We start from the raw sequence: 17,473 nt of genomic DNA on the forward strand, positions 1-17,473 counted from the left end.
TTTCACCTCACTTTAGTTTGGTGCTCACACAGGTGAAAATTTTCCATGTCGCGAAATTTTGCGATGTCAGAAGCTAATCAAAAAGCAACTTATATGAACACGCGAATATAAAGAATTCACGAACACTTCAGACCTGCATATCTTGCCGCTTTTGATCATCGATGTTTTGTCGGGAATTATGTCGCAGCTGTAGCATTACACAATTGTGTCCTTTTTGAGCTCTTCCTTTACTGCGGTGACTACTAGTCAGCTGAGTCACATCTGTAGCCTACGTAACCGATGCAGGTTCTTATGATGCTTCCTAAGCTTCCTCTAATATAGCTCACAATAACTAAGATAACACGTGCAAGCTTAAGCTTACTTCATTTCTACGTACTCCCGCTTTATTTACGAAATTAACTGTCATGTTCTTGCTTCCATTCAAAGGCACGTCTACGTATGGGCCAATCAACACGCTTCCTGCACGGAACAACAATTACGAGGCTCAATACGGCAGCACTGTGAAGTATTGGCACTTGGTTAAGCCCCTCGATGAGCGTCAGGAGTCTCTGCAGGACCAGCGGCACAAGTCCATTCCAGAAATATTCCTCACCAGGCTGCTCTCCACAAAGGTATAATCCACTATCCGCCTAGTACTGCAACACTAAGTTTGGTGACGCAACATGAGGCATATTTTTCATTATTGACTCCTCTTTTAAATGCAAGACATCATTTGTCAACTTATATTTTCCTATTATCAAGCTCGCTCCGTCTGCGTAATGTGAATCTGAAAGCTAGGCAAATATCAACATCACTGTTAGCAAAAAGTGGCTTAAGAATGCTTATTTGCATCAAACATGGGCGAAACTCACGACACGAGATAATTTGCGACACATGGTTCGAAATTGCTCCTAAATAAAAATCACTGTGGCAATTCATCACAGCGAAACAAGGAGCCGCTTCGAACTACCGAAAAACCGTTGTGCAAGAAGTCATCCACTGAATTGAAGGGTCACAGTGAAGCAAATTGCGTTTACTTATTTTTTTTTTGAATATGCAATATACATTGTGTACGGTGCGGCAGGATAAAGAACGAGAGAAAGAACTTACTTCTGACGTGGTATGGTTATCCCGTACAACAATCGCTCAAATGACACGAATTACAGCCCTGAGTTAATAAACATTTCTACGAGTGTCCTTAATGCCTATTTCAGCTCAAAAGTTATAACCGTGCGGCGTTTTTAGGTATCCCTCAGAATTGCGTATTTATTTTATTTCACCATTGAGCACTGGACTTTAAAGTATGACTGTACGGAATTCAGCCTATAGATGTTTCACTCAGCAGTCTGTCTACATCAGCTTATTGAATTCTTACTGAACCTTTCACTCTCATTTTCAAGATTATGTGCGATATTTGATATCGTAATCAAGCAATTAGCCCAGAGTAAAAAATTGGAAGTATTAGGAAAGGCAAAATAGACAACCACCTGATTGTATCACGAAGCCACAAGACAATCCGGATGGAATTCTGTCTTGAGAATTTGTCCTGGTCCGGGCATCGAACTGTTACCAACGCCTTTCAGGGGCGGTCGCTCTAACCAGTTGAGCTAACAGGAAGCTAGCGATTGGCAGCGTGAGAGCGAATTCATCGAAAAGTCTAAACATGGCCACAAAAAATGCAATTGAGTTCTGCGGGAACTCACAACATAGTGGGAGGTGTATATGTCTACGAATTCACCCTGGCGCTTCCAATCGCTAGGTTCCTGGTTGGCTGACTTGGTATAGAGCGACCACCCTAGAAAGGCGTTGATCCCGGTTTCGATGCCCCAACCAGGACTAATTATCCGGCCGCTAAGAAGCTTTTCTCTCTGAGTAATTCATATGGACATCATTGTGGCTTTGTGCTACAAATGAGTGGTTAATTGTCTACTTCCCATTTGAACCTTCCGGCATCTTGTGGCGTTCCGCAGAACTCTTTTGGAATAAATGAAGTACTAATTATACGCCTCATATACCTAGACTGAAATATGCGTCTTTGCATTGAATATAGGCTTCACAAGTAAACTTTTCAAACTTCCACACCTTTAACTGACCTTTCAATTAAGTTATTCGACGTGGTAAGAATTATCTTATCTACACGGTCAATATTAGTAAGCCCACAAAACATTTCTGAAGTAAAAGTTTATTCTAAATTGCGTGATATGTTCTGCAGGGGACTATACAGAAGTTCGTCGACGACTTCCTGCACAACATTCTTACTGTCAACGATGCACTGCCTTGTGCCGTCAAGTGGCTCTTCGACCTGCTGGACACAACTGCCTCCACCTACGGCATTGTCGACGCGGAGGTGTGCCACGCGTGGAAAAGCAACAGGTTGGCACCTTATGTCGCAACTTCGTGTCATATAATAAAAAATTTAATCCATTAGAGCATAGCCGCACACGAAAATAAAAAAATTATATGCCACTCTGTTTTTCTCACTACGGTCAGGAAAGCTCCCACGATGGGTGAAGGCAGAGCACGTCCAAACGACCGTCATTCTATGATTTATCAGGCGCGTACTCAACGAAGCGTTTTCACGTATTTAATGCGCATATTCAACGAAGCAACAGACAACAACTGAATGCTTATTATCACATACACACACATTCATATAGAATATGTGAAGCGACATGGTTAAGACTTCAGGTTGGCGTCTAGATAATCTGAAGTGTATATGAGTTGCCAATGGCAGTGACTCGTGAACGTAGAAGGCCCCAAAAATTTATCGCGCGGTCCTATCTCCGATCCTCGACGACATTTTAGTTTCATTCAATGCAGGAAGATAGTTCCAATCTTTTAAGATGTAGACAATGTTGAAATAGGTTATCCTTTCAACTAGGTTCTGTAGTCTCTTACAAAAAAAAATGCCAGTCACAGCAAAATACCAACTCACTCAGCGCTCTGTTCTTTTATGTAAGATGTAATATTAGTGGTATAGAAAATGTCATGGTAGGGGGAAAGTCGACGACAAATTGGACAGTTTGGTGGCGATTCATCTTTAAAAATTAAAAACCATGCAGACACCCACACAGGAGCAGAAAAAGTAACGGTGTTTGTGTTCGTTTTGATTATTTCTTTTCATGCATTCGCACTTAACATGTCTTACTTCCTTTTTTTTACGTCCTTCACGTTCAGGTAAATTCCCTGTATTCCGCAGTTACTGCCAATATAGATAAATTCATGGTGATACTTTATTGTATTGTAAAAGCGAGTTAGCAATTACGCATTACGTTTCCACCGGCGTGTTTGTAATTTTGTAATTCGCGTTTTCCACCACATCGTGTAGCTAAATAAACCGGACTTCGCAAGAAGCTGAACATCGCAGTTTTGAAGTCTAACTATACTTGGCACGAAATTCTTTTCATTACCCTGTGTTCCCTTCTTTTGACTGCTATAAAATAGTTATATTGAGTCCGGTGCTGCACAGACGACGTCAGTAGTATATTCTACAACTATGACAGATGGGCTCAAATTCATACATTCTTGTTTGAAAGTCTGTGTGCGTCCGATAAAGAATTATTAGGATAATTGAATAACATTCTTTTCTGTGACATTTTTTTTTTCAGCTTGCCTCTGCGATTCTGGGTGAACCTAGTCAAAAATCCTGACTTCATTTTTGACATCGACAAGACGCCCATTTTAGACGCTTGTCTTTCCGTGATTGCACAGACATTCATGGACGCCTGTTCAACGACAGAGCACAGACTTGGAAAGGTGCCGGACCTCAATTTGTATACTTCATTAGTTGGGAATGTGAATGCTGGAAAAATACTGTTATGTTTTGTTTGTAAATACATCTGCGTAGTTTTTTAAATAACGTAAGTGGCTCTATTAAAAAAAAACTTGTGTATTTATCAAAAAGTTATAAAGGAGAAATTGTATAAAGTGTCCCTGGAAGAAATAAACACAGTGAATTTCAGTGTGTATGTCAACTTCAGATATGCATTTTTGTGTTTTAATCACCTTGGCTTTTACTAATGGCGTCATTCGCAATGTTACTGCACAAATAACAACTACTCTGTCGCGTTGCTTGAGGCATCGTGCAGGTAGAATCCAGCCGCTTCTAGAGACATTTTGCTCTAATGCATTCAGTTGTACTGATACTAGAGTCTAATGGAGACATGTTCAACATCGACTTTTTGTCATACTTTAGGATTCTCCTTCCAACAAATTATTATTTGCAAGAGATATTCCAAGTTACCGAAGACTTGTGAGCAAGTTCTACCAGGATGTGGCGGCCTTGCCTCAAGTTTCTGACCAGGAGATGAGAGCTGCCATGCATGCGCTGTCGGTGGTAAGCGTTCATACTTCCATGTCCTCCCCATGCACATTTTATGTGAGTGGTGTTGTAAGCGTCTACTTATACCTCTTCTCTTTCCTATACAGGCACATGCAGGAGAAGTTGATGTCCTGAATGCCTTGAAAGAATTGTATATTTACGTAACAAAGTATTCTGAGCAGGTAAGCTGTCTAAGAGACCACTAACGGTGCAACATAAAATAAGAGAAAAAAAAACGAAATATCAGTTTACACTAAGCACGTGCACTGAGTACGCCAACGTGTGTCTGAATCCCGAAACTCCTGCCCATGAGTACTATGTGCATGGCTTCCAATTAAGCAATGCATAGAATGATACACTAGAGGGAACTTTGACGCTAGTGCCTATGGGAGCTGCAGTGCATGGCACTTCCGCGAGTGGTGCAATTTTGAGTAGTACTATTCGGATGTGTCTGAGCTTCGTTCTTTCGGTTCCGTTTGGCTCCATGTGCCCTGTAACCGCTTTGTAGAAAGACGAAGTTCAGCAGATGTTCAGGAGCTCCACTTTATTACCTTGACCTTTTAGGGTCATAAAAAAATTGGCTCAAAAGTTCACAGCGATCTATTTCTTTATCCGTAACAAACGCCAAAACACAACAATAAACAAGGCAACAATTTCGGTAGTGGCTGAAAAATCACATCAGCGCCCAAGTTCATCGTAAAAAAAAAAAAAAAACTGTGCGGGTACTCGGAACCAGAAAGAGGACAGGAAACTGTTCTGGCCTCATTTAAGCTACATTTCCATTACATCGAGCTCTGTTCCTTCCTGTGGCCTCTTCAACCCCACGATGTGTTCTGCCAGTGCAAAGTCTTGTTATATTTCTTGTTCCATGTACACGCGCATAAACAAGCTGAAGTTTATGCTAAGATTGTGTTTTGGCCGTGGTAGGGAACTCTTTAAAGCAATATCCCCAATGAGCCTGCTATCTATCTATCTATCTATCTATCTATCTATCTATCTATCTATCTATCTATCTATCTATCTATCTATCTATCTATCTATCTATCTATCTATCTATCTATCTATCTATCTATCTATCTATCTTTCTATCTATCTATCTATCTATCTATCTATCTATCTATCTATCTATCTATCTATCTATCTATCTATCTATCTATCTATCTATCTATCTATCTATCTATCTATCTATCTATCTATCTATCTATCTATCTTCCTATCTATCTATCTATCTATCTATCTGTCTATCTATCTATCTATCTATCTATCTATCTATCTATCTATCTATCTATCTATCTATCTATCTTCCTATCTATCTATCTATCTATCTGCCTATCTTCCTATCCGTCCGTCCGTCCGTCCGTCCGTCTGTCTGTCTGTCTGTCTGTATGTATGTATCTCTAATATCTTGATATCATTTAGCAGCTCTTTTCACGAATTATTTATTTAGTTATGTGCATCCACTTGGTTTGCAACAGATGGCAATAATATTTTTCTTGATATTGTTTTTCTAGATTTTGGAGGCACTCGAAGATGACGAGGTGTGCCAGGAGCTCCAGCTGGCGCAAAGGCTAGAAACTGTTGCGTGCACATTGAGCGCTGAGCGAACTTTGCCGTGCTAGAGACCAGCATTGGAGTGACCTGTTATAAAGCATAAAAGACCCCGGCTATCCTCGTTCCAAGGCGCACAAATGATTGTCTCCTACATCTCGGGGCCTTCGGCGAAAGCGACCGTTGAAGTAGCAAGCGTCGGACACTGTCAGTGAAGCCATGTGATCAACCTCCAATTGTACAGAACTCGACGATGATGTTTCTCATTGTGGTGCTTGCGACGTTGACTTCGTTTTTCACTAAGAGGGGAATTTTTGAACACTGGTGGAATTTACTTCCCGCTCTAACAACGGAGGCCAGCGGCATGGTGTCACATAGAATTGTGCGTGCGTATATGTGTGAGTTTTTTTTTTTTCCAGAGAACCCACATTCGTGCCTGAGTGTGCGCTTAAGTGCCAGTATCGGCCAAGCTGGCAACTCTCTGGCTGATTCAGAGCATGAGGTGCATTCCAGCCACTGTGCACCACACAAGGAGGCAGGGTGTTTTGTACATTTCATAGCACGCATAGCAATGTCACGTGCGGTTCAAAGCAAGCAACTCGCGTTGCAACGTTGTTTACACTCGAAGGGGGCAAGTGCTTCGGCTCTCAATTTCGTACCTGGGTAGCACTCTTTAAAAACATTAACAATGTGGTATTAACGTACATATTTGTTCTCAATTCCAGGTTTTCCATTCACAGAAACGTACTCTTTAAGAAGCAAGATTTAGTGTCCAAAAATTCTTCATTTCTGAAGCACAGCAGGAGTATCTCCTACAAAAATGCATGCCATCACTGATAGAAAGGAGCTGTCATGGTTTCACATTACCTTCTGTAAGCTCTCCAGTACTTATAATGAATTTATTACTCTACATCATATTCCGTCACAACCATTTGTATATATTTAGTTCGTTGCAGCAAAATCTAAGCAAGGTACAAAAATTACAAGCTCATTTGAAAAAAGTCGACAATTCAGAAGAATCTTGGTCGTTTTGCTGTTGCGACGCCGTGAAAACGTTTCCGTGCCTGCGGACATCTATCAGTATTGTATCAAGGCATCAAGTCTTATAATTATTACCATACGAGGCTCTGAACCGCAAATTTACGTGTATCAAGCACCGTGTCGTCCTTAATGATTGACGTGGGAAATACTTGCGGTGCTGGCATTCCTCAGTACGACGAGAAATGAGCGCAGCTCATTACAAACGCACGATGCAGGAGTTCTCTTTCGATGAAGAACAACACCACGTGCAAGACTTTAGGCGGCGAGCGTTTCATTGCCAGAAACAGGGTCCTACATGTTCTGTTTGTGCATGTCCTATGCACCTGTAATTTATCTCACGGTTCAGCTGCCTTGTCGATGTTTGCTGTCGTGACCGCGTCAAATGCAGCCATGAAGATGCGAGTGTTGTGCATGGCTAAGGCGTAGTGCTCTATCATTTGTTTGTATAGGGAAGAGTGCTTTGTCTTCTCACAGTCACCTTCGTCGCATGCGGCAATGTGGGCGAAGATAGTTTTCATTTCGAGGCTATTTTTTTACGAAAAGTAAAAAGAAACCTAAGCACATTTAAGCCTATGTGAAATATGCTGTGAATAAAGAGTACGAACGCTCTAGGTACTACTGTAAATCACAGATTGCTTGTTGTTTATTTTCTTCTTATCTTATTCATTTGTGCAAGTATAAAAGATTGTCGTGGTGCTTGTGGAAAAAGTTCATTTAGAAACGTCACCTGACAAGTCCTCTAGCAGCATACATGCATTCACCGCACAAAATATTCGCATGCTTGTGGTAGATATTATACACAAAGTACTAGCACTTATAAAAAAAAACATTCGAAATGACATGCAAACAGTGGTGAAATTCTGTGACAGAAAAATGCGACTGCATCTTAGCACAAGATACATTATATCCAGAAATAATACAGAAATGATATAGGATCAATGATATGAAAACAGATTTATCAAGCTATCGACAGCAATGGCTTGTCGACATACCACAAATTATAACCAATAAATAAAGAACTACATAATAAATAACTGAATGAAGCTCTATATGGGGAACCATAACTCAAATATTATAGTTATAAGTTATCCTGAGCAACACAGTCATGGAATCATCTTTGGATAGCTTGCTGAATGTTACCAGCTTATGATATGTAGTAAAATGATATTGAATCCTTGTGGGTATTTAGAAGGTTTGGAATTTGTCAGTTTAATAACTGTATCTCGTAATTAGGTCTGGTCTTTGGCATAATGAACGCCGAATGTGTGAAATGATACAGGTGGGGAATCGGTGCGATAAGTGAATAGGAACGTTTGAAAATCGGCTGTATATTGAAAATAAATGAGCTCGGGGAGTCAATGAGTATACATTGCACAGATACTGTGCATATGATTCACGCTGAAAAAGGAGGTTACGTGGTCATGATATAATGAATTATGAGGAAAACAAAGAGCTTTTTGCGTAACAAAAAAGTCGTGAGTGTTTTGATATGCAATCCCCAAACAACTATGCAGTAATGAAGGTGGGAACATATCAGTAAAGTAAAACTGTCGTTTGGCGAATGTAGGCACTGAGTTGTGACGTTTGTTTATCATACTCACGGTTTTAGAAATACCATGTATTATGAACTCTACGTTGTTTCTCCGATAATCCCATAGAATTATTGGGTTGTGTGAACCATTTTTTTTTCTTGATGCGATTAGAATTCTTACGAATCATCTTGATAACATATAGCCAATGTAAAATGTCTGGAAAGTGCCACCAACAAGGCCATCACATTACGATATAATTAAGCTGAATGAACTCAATGTAGAAACAAGAATCGGTCAACCTTACAGTGCCTCATTGCAAAGAACTTACAATGCGGACACATAGGCGAGCAGCTTCTGCAGAAGTTTCTCGCTTAGTGAACAATTATTAGTAACTCGTATGCAAACCTCACCTCTGCCTATGTGACCAACCACTGTGCAAGTTGAGTTTACCTGGTATGTCACGATGAGAGCTTCTGGAATGACGGCGGCTGCATATCTGTGAAGATGTGAAGAGAAATTCTTCGCATGCCAAAAGCTAGCGCCACCGAAAAACCTCAAATTGTCAAAATATATCCAAGACACTAGAAGTATTCAGATGTAAGCAGCAAATTTCTCCCTTAGGACTTTTATGCAATGTTCGTGCAAGACGACATGACTGAAATGGCAAGCGTAACACGCTATCACTGCGGGGCGGAAAGAAATGGAATGTTGGATGCGTTGTCGAAAGCTGGCCATGCTTATTCGGGAAGCTGATTCATTAACATTCCAAAGTACATAGAATATGCTGCATCTTATGAAGACAGACACAACAGATGCATCGGTCATACTGGAGGGCACAAAAAACGCGATCTTTTGCGCAGTTCACTCCTACTTTGAGCACCAAATGGGCTTGGCTCACACAACAAATCGGCACCAACGTACATCGTTTCCAATTCGTTTCCAAACGCAAGGCATTTCAATTCGTAATGAACCGTATTCGTAGGCATGACCTGACACTCGTGTCTTAGTTTATCAGGTTAAATTATCACAAGAAAACTTTCAAATGCAATGAACCCTGTAGTTTTACGCTGAGCTATCATAAAATAAATTTGAAGGGACACTAAAGAGCAACGAATACTTAGTTTAGATTCATAAACTGCACTCTTAGAACTCTGGTGCCATATGTTTCATCGACGTAAGTTCATCACTAGCTGAAAAATTAGGCTACTTAAGCTTTAAGTTTCACTTTTGAATTTCACGCCGAAATCTGGCAGCGTAAAGTGCCTAATTTAGAAGTGTACTTTTTGTATTTGACGACGTTAGCTCGATGAAATTTTCTTAAAATTTTTTTTCTAGGTCCATGGGACCCATAGATAGCAATGTATTATAAGTTTATTGCTTACAATCTACGTAGGACCCTGTATATGCCTTCTAAACCTTCTACGTCGCCGTGTCTGGGGCGGAAGTTTGAAGGTAGCGTTTCCACCCGCTTTTCGCATGTTTTCTCGGTTACCAGGCGTCGTCTCGCGATAAGAGTATTGTTTTTATGATTGTGAAATTGTAGGTGACTATACCCTGAAAATCATTTTAGGGGCGAAACTCCTTATTCTGCGGGCAATCGTGGTAGCCTCTACACAGTTGCTAGAAATTTTCTACAATTTTAATGCAGTGGCTGACGAAGATGAATAATTTTGTCTGAAGTATACGTACGCCCCACAGTTAATTAGTGATGAAGTTTTTTCTAATTGGCGGGAGCATTAAGCGACCCACTCGTTACGCCATTCGCATTGTGTGATGCCTGGATTTTTCTTTGAAATTCTGAAATGCTTTATTATTCATATTAACTCGATTCCTTTCCCGACATCAAGCCTTCCTAAGGCCAGTTTAGAAACGAGTTCCAAGCATCGGCGTGGCTCAATGGTAGAATACTGGGCTGGCGCGCAGTGGACCCGGGTTGGAATCCCATTGTGTCCTTGGTGTTTTTATTCACTCAGTCTTTTTTTTTTTTGCGATTCTGGTTCCAGACACCAGTGGCGGCGGCGGTGTGAAAAGCTATGGCAGTCGTGACCTGTCATCGTCACCCACTAACTCTGGGTCAAGGCGCAAAAATATTGCCGTGGCTAAATGTACACTGCAAAAAGCTTGTCAATTGATTTTCAGTAGTAGGTAGTTGTTCATATGCGAAAGTTCTAGGCCATCACCAGTGCAAAATGGGAAGTTCTGCTTTCGAAAGTTGAAGGATATAGAAACATTCCACGTCATTCATTGATGGTAACTTTGGCTTAGCCACAAAATAAACAAATCAATATGCTGTTCATCCTGTCTGCGCAGTCCTAAATTGAATCGTCTTAAAAGTTGTCACGGTGAGCGCATGCATTCGTGTGCATTAGCTTTATCAGCTCCACATTTTTGTAGGCGAGTATACGTGTTGACTTGGCTGTCGTTCCCGCATATATTAACAATAGTTTCTTATCTGGCACATCGCGCTCTTGGTCTAAGTCCTTCTGCTTTTGGGGCCAAATAGCGAAAAGTTCAAAATGGCACACAAACTCACCTTCAGACGAACTAGTTTATAATGCACTCTTGACACTGTGGTGGGCAAAGAGTTGGATTCAGGCATTCTTTCTTGCAGTAGCTGGGGCACTTCTTTGCTGGAGCTGCCAGAATCAGTGCGAGCAGACACAGCACTACCACAGCAACGAATATTAATTGGCGAAGCGTATACATAATGCCTGCAACAGGAAAGCAGTCGTACAATAGTCAGGAATTCATCAAAAAAAAAGAAAAAAGAAACAAGACGTGTTGGGCTACCACAAATTGATTTAGAAAAACACCTGAATCCTTTTCCAGACGAATTCTTAAGAGCTTCTGCATCCAACAGTTTTTACAAAAACAAAAAATGAAGTCAGCCACCGTGAATGAAGCAGTAGTTGCGGCGCTAAATTGTTGACCCGAAAGAAGAGGCTTTGATCCCGGCAGTAGCGGTTGCATTTCAATGAAGGCTAAATGCTGAAAAGCCGCATAATCATAATTGTTGGGATTTGACGTCATAAACCCACGATATGATTATGAGGAACGCCGTAGAGCAAGGCTTCATAAACTTCGACCACCTGGGGTTCTTCTAACATGCGCTTAAATCTAAGTACACGAGCCTCAAGCATTTTCGCCTGCATGGAAAACGCCGCCGCTGCGGCTGGCCTTCAAAACCGCGACATGCGGGTCAGCTGTCGAGCCCCGTAATCAGTCAAGGCCACCGTGGCGGGTAGAAACCCGTGTACTGTGCGGTGGCAGCACACCGTAAAAACCTCAGGTGGTCGAAATTTCAGGAGCCACCAAGCCTCATAATCATTACCAGGTTTAAACATATAAAAACAAAAAATGGCATCCCACAAACTATATTTTCCAGTTGCTTAATCTCAGTAGATCTTCTTTTGCTTTATCTTCTACATGCGGGTCTTGAATAGTCTTAACCTCTGCTGATATTAAACATTGAACGGTTGTGCCCTGTGTGTCACTGCTTGCAGTGAAGACTATGTGGCTTCATCTGGTGCTGAACAGGTCAGCACAGAAGACCATTGAGCTGTCGTTTACTAGCAATCATTTTTTCAGTGTTAATGCTTTTTCGTTCTTTTCGCTCCTGGCCAGTTACAGGAGTGGTAGTCTGCTCACGGCATCAAAGGGATGAGCCGGACGTGAGGGATGGATGATAATAGGTTGAACAGAATCGTGAACAAAGCGTCACTACAAAATACCAACCTAGAGAGAAAGAGCGAGAAGTGATGCGGAAAGTGAGGGAGGTAAACTGAAAAACAAATATATAGTTGGCTACCCTGCAGTGGAAATGGGGTAAGGAGAGACATAAAAGTTGTTGTATAAGTGCCATAGCCAGTAATGTCTGCAACATACATCTTACTAACAATAAGAGGCCAAAGTTTAGGCAAGTGCGTGTATAATGCCTCTGGCGTTCCTATCACCATATTTTGATATATGAGCATGAATTAGAGGTTAAGACAGGCTTTTATGGTTTTTAGTTTTTAGTGGCTAAATATATGGCCCCTCCTCATAACTATGCATTGTTTCCTAGTACCTGATTTCGTAGTTTGCTCTGATTTTTATCAATTCTTTGGCCTTTGTTACGTTGTCTGGTGTTGCTTCTGCTCCTTCTCTTGTGCCAGCTTTGGTACCAGATCTCGCAGTTCCGAATATCACTTATTGCCTCCCTCGTTGTCAAGTTCGACAATCGAATTCGACAGTTCAGGGAAATATCTCTAAGCCCCAGAGTAAGGCACGTCACCCTTTTTTATTTGTTCATTACGTGGTTCTTTACTAAGTAGACAATATTTGTTTCTTTCGAACCATGCTTCCCAGATCAATTTCTGTTCTGAAATCAGTTTAGTCACCTTACAACAATAAACTTAGTGCTCCTTTCATTTTCCCATTTCGAAGAAGCATAGCTTGTTTAGATAGCAGCCTCAATTATACTACTTTTACATTGACAGCTCCTAAAACCACTTCTATCTCTTCATACTCATTAGTCTGCACGTAATCAAATACACACGGACGTTTTTCGCGTTGCACCTCGACCAATTGTGGCTGCTGCGGCATGTGTTAAGCTGGTATTTGGATTTCGGTGGCGTAATGAGCTGTAGCTCCTCAGGTATCTTTTCGAGTGCGCTTGTGCTGACATGAGGATTTCAGAGCATTGAGCACACATTGCAGAATTAACAAGTTTCAAGAAACACAAAGCCACTCATGGCGGGAAGAATGTTAACGTGATGACTTCATTAAAATTGCAAAGCGCCCTCTACCACTGATCGTTTGCTACAATCACATAACGAGAGGTGCACCAACCTTGCTGGCGAGCCTTGATCACACGTGGCAGACTGGCAGAGTTCCAGAAGAGATGCAGAGGCGCGCACTTATACGGTGGCGTGTGCCGCGGCAGCGAGCAAGGGTCAGACTGATATCGCTCGCTGATTACCGGTGCTTGCGCCGTCTTTTGTGGAAAGTACAGGTGAAGATAAAGGGCGCACAGAACAATGGTTGATCTCGCGTGAACCACACGCTTTTAGGAAGGCATTTACGACGGCATATTTACGTTGAGGAGTAGCGGGGCGCTTAAGTATATCCCGAGATCAAATAACAGTAGGCAAACATTTTTTTCAAACGAAGCTTCGGATTAAAGTTCGCGTTGCGGCTCGTGGGCATGAAGTGCTACGGAAACAGCTGTACACTGCAGAAACACGGACAGAGAAGAAACCGCGCCGACGAAGCGCATCTATCAGCTGTTTCTTCCGAAAAACATGAGGTGCGTTCATCGTGGGCAAACAGGCGTGCGCTGATGTTGAAGCGTGGACTAAGCCTGATATATAAGCCTATAGTCAAGCCCGGCGGTGTGCACATAAAGACTGGGGGGGGGGGGGGGGTGCGTGTAAGCTTGGGCGAGTTATCAGTCAACTTCGAAAGAAAAATTACATCATATCCCGCTAAAGGAAACCGTCTGTGGATATGAAGCAGAGAAAGATGGTTCGCTTCAGCTGGAGATGGTGTATTTTATAGAGAGCCTGAATGAGAAAATATCGAGAATGTATAATAGACGAAAGAGAGACGTTTTGTAGATGGTGGTACCGCACCTGTACGAAACCTTACTGACGAGTCTTCGCCTCATGTGCCCGTCAATGGCTGCGTCGTCGGGGACGTTTGTGGTACTGCCCGTTGCCGTGCTTGAGACATTCCAATGAACAGCAGACGCGGCGACCAGATTCACCTCGGGCAGATGCTCGGGTTTCGGTGGGTAGCGGTAGCCTTCGCTTACGCTCATCACGGACCCCTTGCCCGACATTAAGGTCCCCTTGCAAGTTGAGCACACCGAGAATTCACCGTGACTGCTGTCGTCGTTACTCACCTGTCCGAACTTTTGTCGCAGCAAGCCAACGACCGCTTTGCGCTGTTCGTTGTGGATGCTGTCGACCTTGGTCAGATTTTCATCAAACCAAAACCGATCAAACACATTGCAGCTGTGGACGACGTTCCAGTTGAGTAAATATTGCTTGACCCGCGCGTTTACGCCATTGGCACCTGCTTGCATGAGTTGCTGCAACTGTTTCGTTGCCTTTGCCACCAACTCGCGTTGCATCGTCGTTTCCGGATCCGCCACTTGATGTTTGCGTTTTGATTCGGCTCCACGCTGTTGCACCACCTCCGGATCCTATAGGGGAGAGAAAGGGGGGACGCGCATGCGCAGTGGGGGTGTGGACGCCACGGGAGGGATGTCCTTCCCATGTATGCTACGGGAGAGACAATGCCCTCGCCTCCAGCTGCTTCGAATCTTAAAGTTCACCCAACGATTACGATACTAATGTGAATTCTGAAGGCCGCACCATGTTGAGGAAGCACCTACAGTGCTTTAGGTTATGGCCCACAGTTTTAGCAATGTACCCTTCCTTAAATATTGCCACAGCAACTGCCAGCGCTCTAGTGCTGCGCACGCCACTGTGTGCATGCCAGGCGTCGTGAACCAAGAGAAACGGCGACAGCCACGTTACGTTAACCGAAGCACGTGTCAGCTCTGAGCGCGCTCACGAGCTTCGACCGAAGGGCCAGCGTGCGTGACGGAAGTAGAAAGCGAGATTAGAGGCCAAAGGCATTCGCTCTCTTTCGTTCCATTGATGGTAACAACCGTGCAGATGAAGCAGCCCGAACTGCTCATGATGATGCCCCTTGTGTAGCTATACCATTATCAAGAACGGACGCCGCTGCAAGGCTTCGACCACTTGCATGAGAACTGACACTCGCTCAGTGGAATTTACCGGCATTCACCAACGTCCGCCTTCATAATTTGGACCCACACCTACAGCTCCGTCTTCCATCACGAATAACCAGAGCAGAGGAGACACTTACGTGCCGTCTGTGGATTGGGGTGGCCTTTACGAATGCTTATTTGTGTCGAATCGGAATGGCCAGAAGCCCGACATGTGACAACTGTGGCTGCGCAGAGACTTTCTCCCATCTTCTCTGCGAGTGTCCCCGCTTCAGCGTGCCAAGAAAAGAACTGTCAAAAGCTTTAGATAGAATAGACAATCGCCAATTGTCGGAAGAAAGGGTATTAGGACACTGGTCAAGACCGTCCTCTGCACGCAAGGCATTGAGAGCGTTGTTATGCTTTCTGCGGGCAAGTGGTCTTAGAGACAGACTGTAAACAGCGTCGTGGATCGTCTGATGACCTTCTCTCTCTTTTTTTTACAACGTCTCTTTTCTTTCATCCTTTATCCCTCTTACCCCCTTCCCCAGTACAGGGTAGCCAGCCGGTCTGAGAACTGGCTAACCTCCCTGTCTTTCCTCATTTATTCCTCCTCCTCCTCCTCCTCGTTCTCGTTAGCTCTATCTAGTCTTCGATAGCTCTTCTACCCTCCCCAGCTCTTCTACCCTCCCCCAGCTTCACTAACGAAACCTGGGAAGTGGTCAAGCATGCACTGTGTGCCGGTGTTTCCCGCAGCAAAATGTCTGATCTTTACTGCTTCACTCGCCATCGGTCTATTAACGTACATTACTTTGCTGACATCTTTCAAGAAGAGGTGTTTCAAATAGATAGCATTACCTTAGAGATCCAGGTTTGTGTCTGATTTTATATAAGAAACTTGAGCGCATCGGTGAATTTGTCGCAGGTTCTGACACCTCCTCGAAGTAAACCATATGTTTGGGTAGTAACGATGAACATTCAGCTCTGAATAGTACGAACCGGTAGCGAGTAGTGGGAGTTATCCCATTTTTGTGGCGCACACCTGTTTATGAAAGGTCCCTACCACGACATGACACGTCGACAAGCCGAGACCCTAGGGTTCATCATCATCATCTCCATCATCATCAGCCTAACTACGCCCACTGCAGGACAAAGGCCTCTCCAACATTCCGTTATTCAACTCGGTCCTGTGCTTGCTGTTGCCGATTTATACCCACAAACTTCCTGATGACATCTGCCCACCTAACCTTCTGTCTCCCTTTACCCGTCTGCCTTCTCTTCAAATCTCGTTTATAAATCTAGTTTGGGGTATATCTGAGAATGCTATCTAAGTGAAGTCCATGCATAATTAAATCTATGCGTATATTTCTACTTTGCAGCGCCATTTTTGATGTACAAATACCACTTTTTTTTGCAGCGTTCTTGAATGGAGCGTGTTTGATCCGGAAGATTGGTGGCAATGATGTCAAAAGTCATCAGGGTTAAAGTAGTGTCACTTCGCGTGGAACTCACCGTGATAAACGGGTGGAGGACTTGCGGCCTTCTGCGGCTGACTTGGGGGGCCCACATAAATTGTATGCACGGGGAGTCGTAAGAGCAGGGAATCCACGTTTCTCAAATCTACCAATGTGAATCGAACGTCGCTCTAACGTAGTCGGTAATTACACGAGTATTTATTTTTCTCAACACTGCACCCTGATAAACTCCCAACAAAACACAGAGAAATTCTATCAGTTCACCCCACCTATAGCTTTATTTGCTTATAGCTACTTTACGCTAGTTATTTCTGGGTTGTCTTTTTATTTATTTACTTACTTATATATTTAACATTTATTTACTTGTTTGCCTACGCTTAGCACTTTTTGGGGTACTCAATAGGGTAGAACAAACAACGCATTCATCGTGAAAAGTCAATAAAATCTTTGACATAATTACCAAATCATACAAACATACGTAAGTATACGAGCCACGGGAGTCTAATGGCTATGCCACTCAATCATTGACCCGCAAATGACGGAATCGAATCCCGGCCACAGCGCTCACATTTTCGATGGCGGCTACAATGCTCGACACCCGTGTAGTTAGATTAAGGCGCACATTAAACAGCCCTGGCCAGTCAAAATTTTCGGAGTCCTCCACTATGGCCTCCTTCAAAATGGTACTATGGTTTTGGGACGTTAAGCCCCATCAATTATTACACGTAAGTATATGAAGAATAAAAAAAACCACCTGATAAATGTTTTTTTTTTGTTTTAGAATCTGTCGCCGCTCTGATATCGAATAGTGAGTGAAGCATTTCGCTTTTTGAACTCTGGCCAGACGCCATTTCCCGCC

The 17,473-nt window shown here is 42.9% G+C and overlaps 1 protein-coding gene and 1 long non-coding RNA gene across 2 annotated transcripts in view; one reads left to right on the plus strand and one right to left on the minus strand.

Annotated features, from left to right (window-relative positions):
• LOC119174024 (plexin-B) overlaps window positions 1-7,519 on the plus strand; it is a 210,074-nt gene extending 202,555 nt beyond the window's left edge. Inside the window, exons 34-39 of the mRNA XM_075894819.1 lie at window positions 427-611; window positions 2,192-2,352; window positions 3,588-3,735; window positions 4,175-4,315; window positions 4,408-4,482; window positions 5,812-7,519. Coding sequence (XP_075750934.1) covers window positions 427-611; window positions 2,192-2,352; window positions 3,588-3,735; window positions 4,175-4,315; window positions 4,408-4,482; window positions 5,812-5,919 — 818 coding nt within the window. The 3' untranslated portion in view covers window positions 5,920-7,519. The remainder of the gene's footprint in view (window positions 1-426; window positions 612-2,191; window positions 2,353-3,587; window positions 3,736-4,174; window positions 4,316-4,407; window positions 4,483-5,811) is intronic.
• LOC142817656 (uncharacterized) overlaps window positions 1-13,411 on the minus strand; it is a 33,496-nt gene extending 20,085 nt beyond the window's left edge. Inside the window, exons 1-2 of the long non-coding RNA XR_012895281.1 lie at window positions 13,252-13,411; window positions 10,955-11,132 (exon numbers count right to left, since the gene is read on the minus strand). This is a non-coding gene — a long non-coding RNA (uncharacterized LOC142817656). The remainder of the gene's footprint in view (window positions 1-10,954; window positions 11,133-13,251) is intronic.
• Window positions 13,412-17,473: the final 4,062 nt, after the last annotated feature.

The sequence above is a fragment of the Rhipicephalus microplus genome, chromosome 5 (genome assembly GCF_043290135.1).
Source record: "Rhipicephalus microplus isolate Deutch F79 chromosome 5, USDA_Rmic, whole genome shotgun sequence".
Lineage (NCBI taxonomy): Eukaryota > Metazoa > Arthropoda > Arachnida > Ixodida > Ixodidae > Rhipicephalus > Rhipicephalus microplus.